The following is an 18730-nucleotide window of genomic DNA, read 5'->3' on the forward strand; positions in this document are numbered from 1 at the left end:
TAGTTGAACTGACAATGGTATTGAAGGTCACCTAAGATTTGGCAGATAGGTGAAAACCATTAGCAAAATCAGACATAGGGAATGAATATGACCAGTTTGAGATCAAAGATCATCTGTCTAAGGCAATTTGTTGGAAGGTGCTGGCAGAAAAGAGGGACTGTGAAAGGTGATGCCAGGTGGTTTTTTTCAACCTATCTTAAGATCTCTAGGAAGGCAATTACATCAAGAAAGTAATGTTTTAGGGAAACTAATCTGGTAATGGCGAGCAGGATAGCTTTCAGCAGAAAAAGACAGGAGTCAGTGAGATCAGTTAGGAGAGTCCTGCCATGATCTGCATGAGAAGATAAAAAGTCCAAGACCAGGGTGATAGATGGTAGTGGAAATAAAATGGACAAAATGAAGCCAACAGACATTTTGAAAAGAGATTTGACAACGTTGGTGGCAGATGGGGGTACACATCAACATCATAGGCTTCTCCGTCTTCTGATACCTTCACTAAGAATTGATATCCAATGTAAACATTTTTTTTTTGTACAGTGCTATGTGCATATTTGGCCCTTAGTACATGAATAAGTTCTCATCTGTGTATTAGAGGCCAAATATTTGTGTTTTCAGTACTTCAGTACTTTCTATTAATGCCTGTTTTTGGAACAAAACCCAAACTAGTCTTAAAAGTCCCTGGCATAATCAAGGACCAAATCTTTTTAGGTTTTTAAAGGTGAATACTGAAATCATGGTATGAATAAATCAAAGATTTACCCACAATTATTTATGAAAAATACTAATAGTGAGAACATATTAAGTCAGTTATAGAAAAAGTTTACAGTTCCTACATCTCTGTAAGTTAGAAGACAGTGTCTTCCAGAGTTGAACATAAAATATTATTCACCAAAATGAAGTTGTGAGATTAAGTTTTACAAATAACTCGATCGAAATGCTCAAAAACATCATTTTATGCTGAACAATGTTTTCTTAAAGATTATTCTTTGTAAAACCTAAGATCTTCATGCTATTTATCTATTTTTGTCTCATAGAATTGGCCTGAGTACTTATTCTCCACTTAGGTGTACTTTAGAGGGACAGGGTTTGGTCTTGTTTTTTTAACACTTCATTTTTTTAAGAGCAGTTTTAGGTTCATAGCAAAATTAAGAGGAAGGTACAGGGACTGTGCAGCCCCCTTCCCCCTCATGCACAGCCTCTCCCATTACCAGTATCCCCCACCAGAATAGTAACATTTGTTATAGTTGATGAATCTGCATTAACACATCATAATCATCCAAGGTCTGTAATTTACATTAGGGTTCATTTTTGATATTGTATATTCTTTGGGTTTGGACAACTGTATAATGACATGTATCCATCATTACAGTACCACGCAGAGTTTTTTCACTGCCCTAAAAATCCTCTGTGCTCTATGTATTCATCCCTCCCACTAAGGTCAGGTTATTTTTTGGAGGACTTTTTATCACTTTTTAATTCAAGCAATCAGTATTAGATGTTTTCATAGGTTGTTTCCTGATTTGTTCACATTTTTCACCATTCCATTAAGCAAGACCCCTTTCTCCCTCTTTACCCCATTTCCTCACCTGTTTCTTGACTAGAATATTCTTATTAGCAACAGTGTTCCAGGATTGAGCATTTTCTTTGGTGGGCTTTTTTACACTAACTTACCCCTCTAAGAGAATGATTTAATTCTTTTTTTTTTTTATTTTAATTTCTATATGTGTGGTGACAAATGTTAGAGTTATTGTGATCATTCACAATATGTACAAATATCAAATTATTAGGTTGTACATCTGAAACCAGTATCAATCTGTATGTCCGTTATAATCCCTCAATTAAAAAAAATTTTTTTTACAGTTATTTAGTTTTGAGAGAGAGAGAGAGGGAGAGAGCGTGAACAGGGGAGGGGCAGAGAGAGGAGACACAGAATCCAACGCAGGATCCAGGCTCTAAGTAAGCTGTCAGCACAGAGCCTGACGTGGGGCTCGAACCCATGAACGGTGGTGAGATCATAACCTGAGCCGAAGTCAGACACTTAACTGACTGAGGCACCCAGGTGCCCCTATAATACTTCAATTTTAAAAAAGAAATGCATATCAGATTTACCTAGGAAACTTTTTGTAATATTTATGCCTAGGCTGTACTCTTCCCTTCCCCAAAGGTTGTAATTCAGTGGGTCTGAGCTGGGCATCTGTGTTTTTTTATTTATTTATTTATTTATTTATTTATTTATTTATTTATTTATTTTTAATTTTATTTTTAATTTTTTAAAATTTACATCCAAATTAGTTAGCATATAGTGCAACAGTGATTTCAGGAATAGATTCCTTAGTGCTCCTTACCCATTAGGCCCATCCCCCCTCCCACAACCCCTCCAGTAACCCTCAGTTTGTTCTCCATATTTATGAGTCTCTTCTGTTTTGTCCCCCTCCCTGTTTTTATATTATTTTTGTTTCCCTTCCCTTATGTTCATCTGTTTTGTCTCTTAAAGTCCTCATATGAGTGAAGTCATATGATTTTTATCTTTCTCTGACTAATTTCACTTGGCATAACACCCTCCAGTTCCATCCACATAGTTGCAAATGGCAAGATCTCATTGTTTTTGATTGCCGAATAATACTCCATTGTATATATATACCACATCTTCTTTATCCATTCATCCATTGATGGACATTTGGGCTGTTTCCATACTTTGGCTATTGTTGATAGTGCTGCTGTAAACATGGGGGTGCATGTGTCCCTTCGAAACAGCACACCTGTATCCCTTGGATAAAGGGCATCTGTGTTTTGATTAAAAGATCTACAGCTGGGGCACCTGGGTGGCTCAGACAGTTAAGCGTCTGACTCTTGATTTCAGCTCAGGTCATGATCTCACGGTTCTTGAGATCAAGCCCCGTATCAGGCTCTGTGCTGAGAGGGTGGAGACTGCTTAGGATTCTCTCTCTTTCTGCCCTTCACCCACTCACACTGTCTTGCGTGCTCTCTCTCTCTCAAAATAAATAAACATTAAAAATAATAATAATAATAATAATAATAAAATAAAAGCTCTACAGCTGATTTGAATTCACAGCCAGGCTGGCAAATCACTGGTTAAGTGGAATGCAATGTGATAACGCATTATTTTTTTTATTGAAATATAATTAACAGACAGTGTCATTATAGTTTCAGTGATTCTGTATATTACTCAATGCTCACCACAATAATACAATGCTAAGTGATTTACCTCTCTTTAATATATGAAGAATTGTGTGTATGTTGTTAAAGCCCTTTGAGTTATTTTTAGGAAGAAGTAGGAAAATTGGGGTCTCCATGATTATTTATCTTATTTCTTCTCCATTACAGCATATTATACAAAACACAAGGAGAATAGGGTAACATGCATAGTAATTAAAAGTACAGACTCTAGATCCAGACTGTGTGAGTTCCAATCCTGATTCTACCCTTTACCAGCTGTGCAAACATGGACAGAGTAATAGAATCTTTTCTTGTTTTCTTATCTGTAAATGGAGGCGATAGTTCCAGAGAATTGTTGTAATGATGGAAGAGATAACTCCTATAAAACACGTGGCATGTAATAAGGAATAATAAATGATAGTTTGGTGTTGCAGGTATGCTCGTTATGTTTTTATCATTATTATTAAGATCCTTGGTGGTTATCACTAAGAACCAGAGATCTGCTTTGTGTTTGAATCTTAAGCTACCATGGAGACATCCATGAGCTGTTTTCTTAGCCTTTCTGGTTGAGACTGCTGTTTGCACTAAAGCTGTTCTCTGCTATCCCATCCACTATCATCATGTGAAGTCCTAAGTTGAAGAAATGAAGTACTTGTCGGTGTCCAAACTCCTTGACCAGAGAGAAATCAATATATTCTCGTATTATATTAATAAGAAGGAATTTTAAAAATAACAATAATAATAATAGAGAATAAATTTGTTGAAGTAAAGAAAAGGTGGGGAGACTGAATGGCTTTACTTCCTGAGAATTCACCACGTTTGTGTACTTAGCACCAATTGGTTTGGATTGAAGTCAGTGTCAAGGGCATGCAAACTTGAAAGGTCGGCTTGTTTGAGTGAAGTCCTGCAGTCTAAGTGATACAAATTGGATAAATTAAAGTGGCCCTGGGGATTTGTATTTCAGAGCAGCTGAATGGTAGTGACTGTCCTGTACATAGGCTTTAAAGCTGTAAAACTGGGATACAGCAGAAAATGTCCTACTGAAAAGCAGGTGGATGAAGTCTATAAACGCCCAGGTGCTACGGTGTTAGCAACTATATAAACGCAATATGTAATTTTCTTCTCTTTGTTCTTGTCACTTTTCCTTTACAACATTGTTCTCCAACTGAATCTTTAAGGTCCCATTGCCTTTAGGAGTCTTCCAGCGAAACACAAAATCTCATTCTCCTGAAGCCTTTCCTCTTTCACCTTTTGCCATTTGTTTTCAGGTCCTTCTTGACCGAATACGTACAGACCCATTGTCTAATAGTCTTCTTTCCTTCCTCTTTTTCCCTTCTGCTCCTGTGGGAAAGGAGTTCTAATTTAGAATTCACAGCATGAAGAGAGAAGTTCTTTGCTTATCTTATTCATTAACAACTTGAGCCACTGACATATCCTATCTTATTTATTGTCATCATTTACACAATATCAGGGCAAATAGACGATAGTGGAGTGGGCTCATTCGCAGCAGCACCCTGAAACTTCAGTGACGTGAATGCGTACACAAACACAGTTTGGTGTGTAACTTTCTGTCAGGCTTGATTGAAATGTTACTGATTTTTAAAAAGGTTTTTGAAGTGAACTAAAAAGTTCCCCTTTCTAGACTAGAATAATATTGTTTCCTAAATATAATAAATAAAATATTTATTTTTAAATAAATAAAACTTGTTTCCTAAATATAATACCCAAAATATTAAAGGGGCCTGTGAATAATTATAATGGACAGAGCCTCCCTGTTCATTCATGTTTGATAATTCTGTGCACAAAATTACTAGAATTGACCCGGGTAGCCCTTCATCTGAAGTATTCAGGCACACGATATATGCCACACCGACTGCATCTGTGAACATGTAATGTTTTTCTGATCTGTCATAACTAGAGACTTTTGCTGTGAGAAGGGTATTTTGGTTCCTTACATCATTGTCCAACAAATTAAAACTTTAGAAGTATCTTTCTACATTTTGGTTATTTTTCATGTGGAATTTTCTGAAATTACTTTCACATTGATAACTATTATTTTCTTCTTTTAAATTTGGCCCCACACGCATCCAAGAGAATAATAATTGTTACCACCTCGGGCCCAAAGATTAAGGCAGATCGATACCAGACCCAGCACTTCGCACAAAACACTCAATATTAGCTAAAATTATCATAAAAATACTTCTGCCTTAGACAAAGTAGTCACAAAAGAGGTGCCTAAATAACTTTTATAGTACATCTTTTTCTCTTCAAAGAAATTATTTTGAACCATTTCTTAACGATGGTAACTTATCCTAAGAGTGACACACAGTATCAGAATTCATGACACCTGAGCCCTGGTATTTGTGTTAAGTGCGTGCATGCATGACATGATGGCAAACAAACTTTGGTTAAATATGACTGAAAAAAAAGGTAAATGTAGGAGCGCTTGGGTGGCTCAGTCAGTGAACGTCCGACTTGGGCTCAGGTCATGATCTCACAGTTCGTGAGTTCAAGCCCCGTATTGAGCTCTGTTCTGACAACTCAGAGCCTGGAGCCTGCTTCAGAGTCTGTCTCCCCCTCACTCTGCTCTTCCCTGCTCATGCTCTGTCTCTCACAAAAATAAGTAAACATTAAAAAATTAAAAAAAAAAGTAAATGTACTTGATGCTTATAGATATTTGGCCATAATGATAACAGATACAACAGATACCTTTCTCATTTAGGATATTTTCAGGGGCTTTTGGAACCTAACCCTCAGTTAATATGATAAACATTTCCCTTTACTCTCTTTCCAAACATACAATATTCCAGAATTATTTCAATCACACTCATTATTCAAACTCCTGAAAAGAAAATACCTAAGAAAGTGCCAGTAAGTGTATCTCTCCATAGGGTTTCTCTGTGCTTTATTATACCTTTTGGCGAAATGTGTTTGACCAGGTGGTTTTTCATTTCACAGTAAAAACCTGAAGTCTGCACATGTAGGCCTACAGAGTCTACATGGTCTGAGCACACCTCCATAGTCTCAGGCTTTCTGCTGCTACTTACTGGTCCCTTACGTGCTGGCCTCCACGCTGCACTTTACTCCAGGAGCTTTGTATTGGCTACCCCCTGCCCGCAGTGTTCTTCCCTAATCAACCTACAAGGCCAACTTTCTCACCTCATCTTCTCAACGCAGCCCCACCCATTCACTGTAATTACTATAGTGAAATTACTACACCTCGTCATCTCCTTTACACTGTCCTGCTTTTTTGTCTTCCTTGAAATGCTTTCTGACATTTCTTCTCGATAAGTGAATTAAAGTCATGAACAGTACAACTATTAGGTTCTAAAGGCAGACGTTGACTTCTGCCTGTTGAACAAGCACATCCTTCACCAAAAGTGCCTTTGCCCCTATAATCATCCAGCAGAAAAAATGAAATGGCTTACACAGAATCACACAGATAGTTGGGAGAGCACCCAGTCGTTCGCTTTGTTCAATAATGTTCCCTGTGGAGCTACGTTGGAGGTTGTCTGTCATCATTTTAAGTTGTCACTTCATCTTGGTTCATACCCAGTGGCAAAGGAAATGAAGAGATAAATTTAAAACTTAACCAGGCTTTTCTATTTTATAACTTTTTGTGCCTTTCAATCTGCAGGTGGAAAATATCTTTAGAGGATGAGAAAGTGAATACAATGGTTTCAGACCTTAACTGAAACAATATTATAAGTCTCTGACTCAGTCTTAGAGAGTGAGCATATTTTAAAATAACTGTAATTAAATATTATGACTATGAAAGGAACACTAACTCTTATAGCAGGTGAAAATAATGCAGGCGTCTGTAACGTGAGTGGGGGCAGGGGAGAGAGCCGTCTAATTTTGGTCTACTGGAACCGGTATAGATTTTCCTTCTAACTCAGCAGAAAGGTGGCTTTAGGGGGACAGTAGCAGCTTTCCTTTCTGCTTGGAGATTTCAAGTTCAAGGTAGCTGGGCCAGTTTAATAGGCAGGCCTGCCTGTGACTAATCCAGTGAGTTGTTAATTCGGCCCTTGCTGATGCTGCCGCCATGGCTCTGAGCGGCCACTGGTGCTTGGGTATACGTTCCTTCGCTCCACTTTGAAACAGTTCCGAATCTTCTGAAAACGAAAGAACTTGGGTATTCAAGGGCCTTTTTTTGCATCTGCAGATAAGTTGCCTTGTTGTGGGGGCTGAGAAAGTCAGGGAGTGTAGACTTCTTCTCATTGGCTCATGAAGCTTATTTCCTTCCTGTCTTTTCCCTCGTCGATGCCAATTGTTCAAACTTCAAGAAAAATTTAATTTCCTCTTTTTGAACCTAGTCATATTCTCTAAGCTACACCAGAGTTGTGATTTTTCTCAAGGTACAGAAAGAGAATCTAGAAGAGGAAGAGAAGCACAACAAGTAACGTATTTGTTAGAGTTTAACATGTGGTTGCTCATTTTAGCCAATATAATTTCAAATTGTTAAAAGCACTGAAATATATTTATTTAATGAGTTCATATGCCTGAAAACTATAATTAGATGTTTGAAAGAAAATGAGGAAATGTTTCCATTTTTTTCCTTATCCAGAACATTAGAAATTAAGGAAAACTGTTTCCTGGATCATTTTAGTCTTGCTAATGGAACTTATTTTCCTCCAAGTTTGGTTTCTCCATCAATTATTCAGAGATTAAAATATATTATACTGTAATATTTAATCTCATGTATCTTCTAATTATAGGTTATTATCAGAGGAAAGATGAGATTTTCTTGTGTCTTCACCAGACCCTCTCCCCACCAGCCTGCCCCCCATATATTAGAAATGCCTAACTTGGATAATCATTCTTTAAAGTCACGTTCCTAAAGTCTGAAGGTCTTGTTGTTCGGAGTGCTTTGCAAAGCTGGTTTGTTTAAATTTGGTGCTTTGTGCCATTGCCGTGAATTTTAGCTAATTGTACTGCCATTTTTTAGAAGCCATGTGTGCCTAATTCTGAAAATGGCTTTGTGCGTTAAGGCTCATTTAACCACTGATGGTTAGAGAGAAGTTGAGAGACTTAACAGTTATTGCTCATAATTTTAAAACAGTGATAGCATGGGACTTTCTTGTACTGCAGGCATATAAGACGCTATGTTGGCAACCTCTGTCATTAGCAATGTTGCAATTTGGCTTATGTCTTACTGGTCAAGATGTCACACAGAAGATATGTTTAGTTGTGGAAAGAAAATCAGTGTCCAGCATGCAAAGATGGTAATAGGGTAAGCACTTCCAATTGGATTTTCATAGGAGGGATTGATTTGTGTGCATTACTAGGTCTGTGTAAAATGGTGTCCTTTTGGCACTAGCTGAATATAAATTTCAGTAAATGTTTTTTTCTTGCTGCGGATTAGTGTAATACAGTGAAATTTTCTGTAACTGAGGGGAGGCAGTGGTTGGGCGTCTGCTAATAGCCTGAAAGTAACTAATGAGGATGTGCAGTCGGAACGATTGATTGAATAGCTGCAGTCCTGTGTGTTTCTCTCTCGCTTGCTCTCTCTGCAAGCTGTAGGGAGGGAGGGGGAAGAGCAAGACACAGGGAGGGAGCGAGAGAAAAAACGCTTTCTCTTAAGTAGAAGTAGCACGGATCCCAGGGGCCAGGAGGCCAGAAATGGAAGTTTAAACTGCATCTATCTTTTAAAGGGAGAACAGCAGGAATCAAAATGTCAGTCTCCGGAGTCACGATTTACTCCTTATTTTTTAAGATCTGGAAGATAATACAGAGTACTTTTTTTAGGATGTGTTTTTTTTCCTTGTCCATGTTGAGATTATCTAATGTTATCTGAGAAGCTGGATTCCTATATGTCTGTCAGTTGACGTGGAGATGGGAAGCAGTTGTGATAAAGGTATAATATGTGTATATCTATCATCTGTGTGCGTGTGTATGTGCATATATATATGCATATATTTATATCACTCTATGAAAAAAAATGCTTAAATGTAACCTTAATATAGTGTACAGTAATTAAATTAGAAAATATCACATCATCTGCAAAATCCGAAGCTTGTTAGGTCAGTTTGAACAGATTTAGGAATACAGAGTAAGATCTTAGTAAGGTCATATTGCCAGCACAAGGAGAAGCTGATCTATTTTTATATCTGCATAGGCATATATGTTATTTTATCCTAGCAGCAGCTTTCAGTCGCCTCATGGCCCTTTGGTTGCAGTCTGGTGAATCATCTTATCTGCACAGAACTGAACTTTGACCTTTGTGCAGACACCATCGAATCGTGTACAACACAAGACTATATTTTGTTCACAAGAATGCCAAAATTGTCTTTGGATTCTGTTAACTCCTACGTTGCTGACAAATAGAGAAGTATATTCATGCACTGTGAGATGCGAATATCAAGTGAATTTATAGATCTTAAACATAGCTTAGAAAATGTGAAAATATTTCTTATGTGTGCACAGATGAAATTATAATCTGTCATGCTAAAGCGGATTCTTAACTGTGACCAGGTCTCCCTAGTGTCTTGATAGTTCGAATACCACAGAGAGAAACAGAGAAATCATGTGGAGATAGAATGTAATATGCCTTTAAAGGAAACTGATTTTTTGTGGGGGAGAAAACCCCCAATAATTTTACATTGTAGTCAAAGATCCTAAATTTTGGTTTCTTAGTGATGTTTCTTTCTTCTTTTCCAGAGGTGCCGGCAGAAAGGTCCCCCCGCAGACGGAGTATCTCAGGGACCAGTACATCAGAGAAACCCAACTCCATGGACACTGTAAATACCTCACCCTTCAAAGTACCAGTAAGTGCTCCTCCTCTCTAAAAGATATTTTACTTTTCTCTCCTTTCTTCTTAGAGACAGTTACTAAGGAATCCACACATTTTGCTCAAGAATTTCTTTATAATACTGAAGTTACAGGACACAGTTATCAACTTATGTAGATTAACTGTGGTTAATGTCCACCACTTTGAGTAGAAGGTTTATTACATTTTAGGGAATAATTATTAAATTCAAATTCCTCTGACCTACAGAGTACAAATCTTTGCAGGATGCCCTTTTATGAAGTTACTAGTGAAAATCTGTTACCATTCTGTAAAGATGCTGGTAGGATTTTTTTTTTTTTTTTTCACAAATGGGAAGAGTTTTTTTGGTTTTTGGTGTTTTTCGTTTTGTTTTGTTTTGTTTGCCTTGAGCTAGAGGATAAATAGTGAATGATGGGACTCATAAAGTTGCAGAGCAGATTATCGGAGAATTAGACGATTGTGAGTTCTATTCCTGAGACCTGGCCTGTGCTTTGCTTAAGCCATCTTTTGGATGACCATCTAAGTGCTTAAGAAATACCCTGGAAGAAATATTCCTTAAACTGACTAGGCAGTACTAAGAGTCAGTATTAAATATTGAATGCTGAGATCAGAAGGCTAGAAGCGATCAGGTCAGCTGACCAGCACTTGCAGTCCTGTTTTGTACCTTCTTGATATAATTCTGAGTAACCCAGATTTTAATCCATCCATTTTCTTTGCTTATCTAATAAGAAATATACTGCCTAATTATATCATTTCAGTAAAACTTATTGTTTTTAAACTTGAAAAGAGTAACTATCATGAAGCTGGTCATTATTGTAGGTACAATGGAAAACACTATAAAGTAGAAGTAGACTTTTCTATTGGGGGAAAAAAAGATGATTTTCTTTTAATTCAGCTAAGTTAATATGTTGTATTCCTTATTTATATATTCCACTACTTTTTATTTTTTTAAGTTGGGATAACTCTGTAGGTTGAAATGATATTTTGAGATATATAAGCTGGTATTCATTTATAAGTCAACCAACATGAATGTTTTATTTTGGATTAACTCTGAAGAGCAAGATTTCCCTTTATTGTCTCTCAGTGTCTTGTAGAGTTTTTGAATATCTGTTACTGTGTGACACCTTCCAAATGTTTACAGATTCTCTCATTTTTAAAGATCACAAGCAAGATTGGATTAATATTCTAACAATATTATGATGGAATGATAAAATATCAGATTTCATTCCTTTTACTAAATTTCTTTCTTCCATAGACATAGCTTCCCACTTAAATGTTTGGGTACTTTTAATGAATGAAAAGGGCATTTTTTTTTTTCTCTTCCCTCCCCTTCTTGTTTTCCTGATGAAACAGAAATCAAATATAGTGAAACTGACTATCCATACACAGTGTTTGGTGAAAAGGACTGAATTAGAATTTGTAATTTTCATACAAGCCTGCTAAAATAGAATGGTTAATTCTTAATTTTTTTTTTTTAAAGTCAATAACTGAAGAAAAATATCCTTCTATAACATTCAAGTACTTCTATTGAATCTGAAGTTCATGACTGGGCTTTTTAAGTTTGAATTAATTAAGAACAATAATTTTCATTTGTATTTAAACAGTTGATAGCTAATTTGAGGTTTACCTTAACAATACTAATTACTCTTGAGTAAAAGTAATAAACCAATGACGCACATACATGATGGTGAGCACTCCTTTACAGACCATTTATTCAGCTGTTACTCTTCTGACAACCTCAGCCATCTCACAGATTAAGAAATATTGAAGGAAAGAAGGAGCCTCTGACTGGCAAACTGGAGTTCCAAAGCCCAGGCACTTAGCTATCTAGGAGAATTTAACTATTCGTAAGTTCTTACCTAGGCAGTTATTTGAAAAATAACCATCAGAACACGTTGATTGTAATTTTTGAAAAAATGAAGTGAGTTGGGGGGAGGAGGCAGAGGAAATGAAAAGCAAGGACTCATAAAAAACAACCTGAATCCACTTATTATAAAGGCAAATAGCCCAGTGTTGCCATTGAACTACAGGAGTACCATTGAATTACAGGACACATGGAGAATAGTGAAGTAATTGACATTGATAATAATGATCCTGAATCATTAAGAAAAAGTGAAATTATATTTGTCATGCCGGTTTTTTTTTTTAAAGTGTCACTGTGCAATATTGTGATATATATCCATTGAGAATATTTTTAAATCTTAAAAATATCTATTGCTTATAAAACTTGTTATCCAGAAAAATATGGTTTGTGAAATACCTTATTCCATGATGGCTCTGGATAAATAATTTATCTTAAATTTCTTAAATTAATTTAATTTAATTTAATTTCTTAAATTTCTTAAATTTATCTTAATTTCTCTTAAAAGAAACCAAAATATGCTGTCTAAAAGAGGCAATGTGGTACTCATACCTGGAAATTCACAGTATGTTTTAAGTTTCCGTATAATACCAATAGCTAATGTGACTGACTTAAATGTAGTGCCAATTAGAATTGTGTCTAGCTTTCAGATCAACACAGAATGCTTTTGTAATTAATATCACAGTGGAGTCTGCATATGAGAAAGCAGTAAGAAGGAATCAAACTTTGAGATACTTAACTAAGTTACTAATACAGTATCCCATGCTATTAGCATGATTGTTTCCATGGAAGTGATCCATGTTAACTTTCTGAAGGGGCAAAAGTGAGATTTAAGCACAAGTACTTGTGATCCTAGGATTCATGTGTCTTTACTGTGCTGTAAACAGCAGGTTCACAACTTATCAGGTGGACCCTCCAAAGGGCTTGCTTACTCTTCCCAGCTCCGTTTTCAAGCAAATACTGAGGGCAGATAAGTAGTTTTTAGCAAAAGCCTTGACGGAAATTATTGACAGTGACACACTTCCCGAATGGTTGCTTTGGGCAAAGTATTAGTGATTCACCAATTATTGATACTTTCTTGGCACTAGGTCCTAGGGACACAGAAACGAACACAACAGAATTTTCCACTCCCAGAGAATTTAAAGTCTAGTAGTAAGAGACAGAAAGATGACCAGATTCATAAGGAGGTAGATAAGCGTGGTGACACAGATTTTTAACAATGCATTGTGTGAGCAAAGGCTTTTCCGGGGAGCCAGTATTTGAGCTGTTTCAAAGGCTGAATGAAAATAATTGACGGGAAGAAGAGTATCCCAGGCAGAGGCAATAGCAGTTTAGAAAGACACACTTCATAAAGTGACTGAGGCTTGCAGGGGATATAAGGGTTCAGTGAGCAGGAACCAAAAGGCATGTAGGCCAAAATGGCAAGAGAGAGGATGGGGAGGTAGGTTGGGGCAAGACTGGGAATGTTTGTTTGTCAAACTTAACTAAATTTGGCTGGCCATTAAAGCGTTAGAGATTTGTTTTCTGAAATATTTATCTTGGCTCAAAAGCTAAACCAGAAAGGAGCTAGCCATGGACTCTCCAAAAGGGCTTTCTTCCCAGCTCCATTTGTGTAAATACTGTGAAGTATTGGTAAATTTCTTGACTCTTTCCCAAGTGACTCTTTTTCCCCTTGCTATCGGCATCATAACTCAGGGCGACAAGTAAGGGACTGCCTGCCATTCAAGAGAAGGCCAGCCCTGCACCCACCCCAGGCTATCAGCTGTAGAGTAGTGGTTAGCTTTTGAGAGATCAGGAGAAGCAAGGGGGTAAGAGTCACTTGTATCCTGCTGACTGCTGCTGGATGTGGTAGAAAGGAGCCAGGGAGTAAAGATTGCAATGAGCCCAAATTAGGGAACCCCAAAACCTTTGTATATCTTTCCCATTCCCCAAAATGTATATTTTTATAATCTTAGAATGGATAGCCAGTACAACAGTCTATTCATGTGTAATTCTTACTTAGTCTAAGCCATCTTTATGCCCATGGTAGACAGACGAGTCAATAAGTTGAAATAAGCTGAAAAGTAAAAATAAACATAAGAGGGAACTTAGGTGGCCACTGAATCTATAGGTAAGGCAAGGTCTTGGTGTTGAGGAATTTTCAGTGCATTTGTACTTTTATCTAATCATAGGCATAAGGAGAAGCAGTGATCTGCAGGATACTTTTCCTGTTTCTTCTGTTCATTCCATATTTCTTTACCTTAATTCCAACTGTAGTTGTTTGTTTCCAGGTCCATGTCCCTCATTAGACAATAAATATCTCCTCTCATCTTTGTAGCTACCTCAGTGCCTAACACAGTACCTTGCACACAGTAAGCACTCAACAAATAATTGTTTAATGGATAAGGCATTCATGACTTACTGAGTGACCAGAGTCAAGGGAGTGTCTCACGTTTACTCTCTTAGTATTACTCATGATATCTCAGTCAAATGGATTACTAAACCTTTTAATAATCACCAAGCGATCGTTTGGAGTAAATGCGTGTGCCTGTGCAAAAGAGTTACATGTTTTTCTTCAACCAAAAGAGATTTTAATATATATTTGGAATTCGGGGCTTTTTGGTATTTTATGTATATCGTGTATTCTGTGTCTACTTACACTGGGAAGTGTAACTAGATAGAAACCTTTATTTAATGTTTTGTTTCTGTGGATGTTTCTTTGAGCCCTTTACGTGTCATATATATGTGTAAGCTCACAGTGTTTTTGCAGATCTGAGTTTTGACTATTAGCTTCTTCAGGAACACTTTTAGTTATTTGAGTCGTTTTTGCCTCTTTTTAAAGATGCTATTTTTCATTTGTTTCTTTATCATATTGCTAGACTTTTTACATTTGTCACATTTGTGCTTTCCTTTAAATAAAACATCCATTGTATGGTTTACACATTGTTAAAACTATATTCAAATAATATTTACGGGGGTAATTAGGAAGAAACGAGTAAACTAATGAGTTATCCAGGTACTTAAATTTAATTCAGAAAGGGAAAATGATCACGCCTTGTAATTGTATATATTTGTTTCCCATTGCCTGAGTGTTTGGAACGGGCTTCTTTCTTTAATGTTCTATTTATAAAGTGACTATTGATATTTATGATTTTTATATCACTTCTCCTTAGACGATGCCATCCATTTAGCTTTGGCTAAAAGAAAGCGGCTTGTGTTCCGGGCCAGGTGCTTGGCTTAGTGTTCTCATTTCCATAACACAATGGTCTGAGTTGGCCTTCCATGTAAATGTAACACAATGCAGTCGCAGCTGCTTCGTTTGTATTAGCTTTGAGCTTGGCTCTGAAAGAATTCAGGCACTAAAATTTATGCCAAGACAACCAGAAAGCATAGTGGAACTAAGGCAGTAGCTGACTGTTCCTTTGTAACCTTTCTTGTTCCTGTGACAGTGACACCTGAGCTTTCCCAATCAGATAGAGTAGATACAAAAGATTGCCAAAAGATGAAAACTTGGCATAGTTTTTTAAAAGAAGTAAAGCTTTAGAATAATAAACGTAGATGGAGTTAAATTCTTGTGTAAAAAGAAATGTTACATCCTTTCTTAAGTATCAAGATGTCAGGCTCAGTTGGTATTGGTCTCTGTTTTGAATGGAATCCTCAATAAGATCCTTAATAAGATTTTTGTTTTTCCAAGTTAAACAAAGAGACAGAGCTTCATGCCCACTTGATAAAGATCAGATAGGGGTGTCTGGGTGGCTCAGTCAGTTAAGCGTCCGACTTTGGCTCAGGTCATGATCTTGCATTTCATGGGTTTGAGCCCCACACTGGGCTCTGTGCTAACAGCTCGGAGCCTGGAGCCTGCTTCAGATACTGTGTCCTCTCTTTCTCTGCCCCACCCCTGTTCTCTCTCTCTCTCTCTCTCTCCAAAAAAATACATAAAAATTGGGGGAAAAAAAAAAAGATCAGATAGTGTTCATTGTCAAAACCAGTGGTTTTCGGGGCGCCTGGGTGGCGCAGTCAGTTAAGCGTCCGACTTCAGCCAGGTCACGATCTCGCGGTCCGGGAGTTCGAGCCCCGCGTCAGGCTCTGGGCTGATGGCTCAGAGCCTGGAGCCTGTTTCCGATTCTGTGTCTCCCTCTCTCTCTGCCCCTCCCCCGTTCATGCTCTGTCTCTCTCTGTCCCAAAAATAAAATAAACGTTGAAAAAAAAAAATTTAAAACCAGTGGTTTTCAACTCTGGCTATTCCTAAATATCACCTAAGGAACATCCACCCCCCCTCCCCAAACAAAACCTAATGCCTGAGCTCCACCTCAAACCAGTTAAACCAAAATCTCTGAACTAGAACCAAGTATTCTGTATTTTTTTTTAAACTCCCAGATGATGTACCCAGGGTTGAGAACTATTTGTCTAAATGATTAGTTAATATGTTAGGAACCGATTTTTTTTCTTATTTTAAAGAGAACACAAGTTGGGGAGAGGGGCAGAGGGGAGAGAGAGGGAAGGAGGGAAGGAGAGAGAGAGAGAATCTTAAGCACACTCCATGCTCAGCATGGAGCCTGACACGAGTCTCTATCCCATGAACCTGGGATCATGACCTGAGCTGAAATCAAGAGTCAGATGCTCAACCAACTGAGCCACCCAGGCACCCCATATTAGGAACCCATTTTAGTTCATGTCTTTTCTGTGGACATCATTTCTTTTTTTTTTTGTACCTTTAGGTCTGGCATAAGAAACTAATAAGTGATATTTTTTCAGTGGCCTGCCATTGCTTACAAATTGCTGCATTGTATATTAGTTGCCCTTCCAAGTGTTTGACACAGTCCATTTGAACGACAAGTATAAATGTACAAAATACAAAATAGTGACCTCTGGCCAGCCTAAGAATCTCAGTCTCAGGGGTGAAATAATCCATTTTAATTCATAGTAGCCATGGTACAGTGCCATTTCAATTTTTGTATTCCTCATTGCAGTTGCATTCCTGGGCACTTAAAGTTCTGTCTTCTGCTACTTAAAGATTCTGTATCCAACTTCTCTTCTTCCCTTTACTGACCATCTGTGTGGAGTTAAAATCCAAAGTAGGATCACCCTACAGTGGTACCTCTTTTTAATAGAGAATATATTTATATTTATATATATATATATACACGAATATATAATACATGAATACATTCATATTATGTCTATCAAAATAGTACTACCACAGGTAAAAATAATATAATAAACATAAGAATGTCAGAAAAGAAAAATTATAGCCTGAGGGTGTTAAATATTAACTATACCTTTAAATCACTTTGTAATCAGGAGGGGTATAAATTTTAAAGTTTTTAATAATAAATACCCTAGAATCTATAACATTTGAAGCAGAGAAACAAAAAAAAAGGTATAAGGTTAGATACAATCCCTTAAGGGAGATAGAAAAGGAGATAGCAAATACCCAGAGGAAGAGGGAACCAGAATGGCAGGGAATATGGCCAAGATTCTAAACTTGAAAGAATCAAAGCATGATGGAGACTCTCCTCTGTCTATGGTTATTCATAAACAGATTTGCAGCAGTGGTAACTAGAGGAGTTTCCAGTGTCTCTTGCCCAGGAGAAGAGGGCCATTTGAGAGAGAGAATGAGATGAACTCACAGCTCGTTCTTATGGATAGAATACTACAAGGGCTAATGCCCACTTAAAGAACATGTAATTACCTGCTAAGTATAACTGGTATTAGATGCTTTCCTCTTTCACAGAAGTTAGGAAGCTAGAGATACAGAAATGTAACCTTGCCAACTTCTCAATTTTGCTAGTGTTAGCTGTACCGAAAGGTGTTTTTGTACTTCTTGGCTATACCTATACTCTGCAGGCTACAAGCATTGCTGGTAAATAGTAACACCCTTGAGTGCCTTCCTGCTGTCACGCCTATTAATTCTAGAACGAATGTCAGTACCATTCCACTGGATTTTTAAGTGTTTATTTTATATTAAGCATCTACTAATTTCATTTGAAAATAACTTTATTCCCAGGTTATTATTTGATTATAATATCACTACAAAATTTTTTGTAGGACTGTTGTAGCTATTAAAAGACTCCAGAAGGATTTTAATAGACATTTCTCCAAAGAAGATATACAAATGGCCAAAATTCACATGAAAAGATGCTCACCATCATTAGTCATTGGGGAAATGCAAGTCAAAACCATAGTGAAATACCACTTCATACATACTAGGATGACTATATTCAAAAAGAGAGAACATAATAAGCATTGACAAGAATGTGGAAAAGTTAGTACACTATATGGTGGAAAGGAATGTAAAATGGTACAGCCACTTTGTAACCAGTTTGATAGTTTCTCAAAAGGTTAAACGTAGTGTTAGCAAATGACCTAGCAATTCTACTTCCAGGTATATATACGAGAAAATTGAAAATGTGTTTATACAAAACCTTATAGGTGAATGTTCATAGCAACATTATTTGTAACAACCTAAAAGTAGACACAACCCAAATGTCCATCAGCTGAAAAAGGATGGATATGCAAAATGGGGTCTCACAATACAGCAGTATTGTTCAACCATGAAAAGGAGTGAAGTCCTGATACATGCTACAACATGGAAGAACCTTGGAAACATGCTAAGTGAATGAACCCAGACACAACAGGCCACATATTATATGGTTCTACTTAGGTGAAATGGCCAGCGTAGGTAAACCCATAGAGACAGAAGCTAGATTAGTGGTTGCCAAGGGTTGAGCCAAGAATGACTACTCATATGTATGGGATGTTTTTGGGGAGTGATGGTAGTATTCGGGAATTAGACTGTGGTGACTGTTACACAACATTCTGAATATACAACAGCCACTAAATTTTGCACTGTAGTGAGTTTGATGGTGTGTGAATTATATTTCAATAAAGCTATTAAAAAAACCTGAGAAAAAAAGTATAGACAGTATCTGAATACTTGTTAA

General features: G+C 37.1%; 1 protein-coding gene across 14 annotated transcripts in view; it reads left to right on the plus strand.

The window, feature by feature from the left end:
* Positions 1-18730, plus strand: part of RASAL2 (RAS protein activator like 2) — a 362968-nt gene that overhangs the window by 259667 nt on the left and 84571 nt on the right. For 13 of the 14 annotated variants that reach the window (XM_045048593.1, XM_003999225.6, XM_003999226.6 and 10 more), the window contains one exon: positions 9838-9944. In XM_045048593.1, coding sequence (XP_044904528.1) covers positions 9838-9944 — 107 coding nt within the window. Of the gene's footprint in view, positions 1-8876; positions 9035-9837; positions 9945-18730 lie in introns of those variants that run through there. The other variant, XM_045048595.1, reaches the window with a different exon arrangement.

The sequence above is a fragment of the Felis catus genome, chromosome F1 (genome assembly GCF_018350175.1).
Source record: "Felis catus isolate Fca126 chromosome F1, F.catus_Fca126_mat1.0, whole genome shotgun sequence".
NCBI lineage: Eukaryota > Metazoa > Chordata > Mammalia > Carnivora > Felidae > Felis > Felis catus.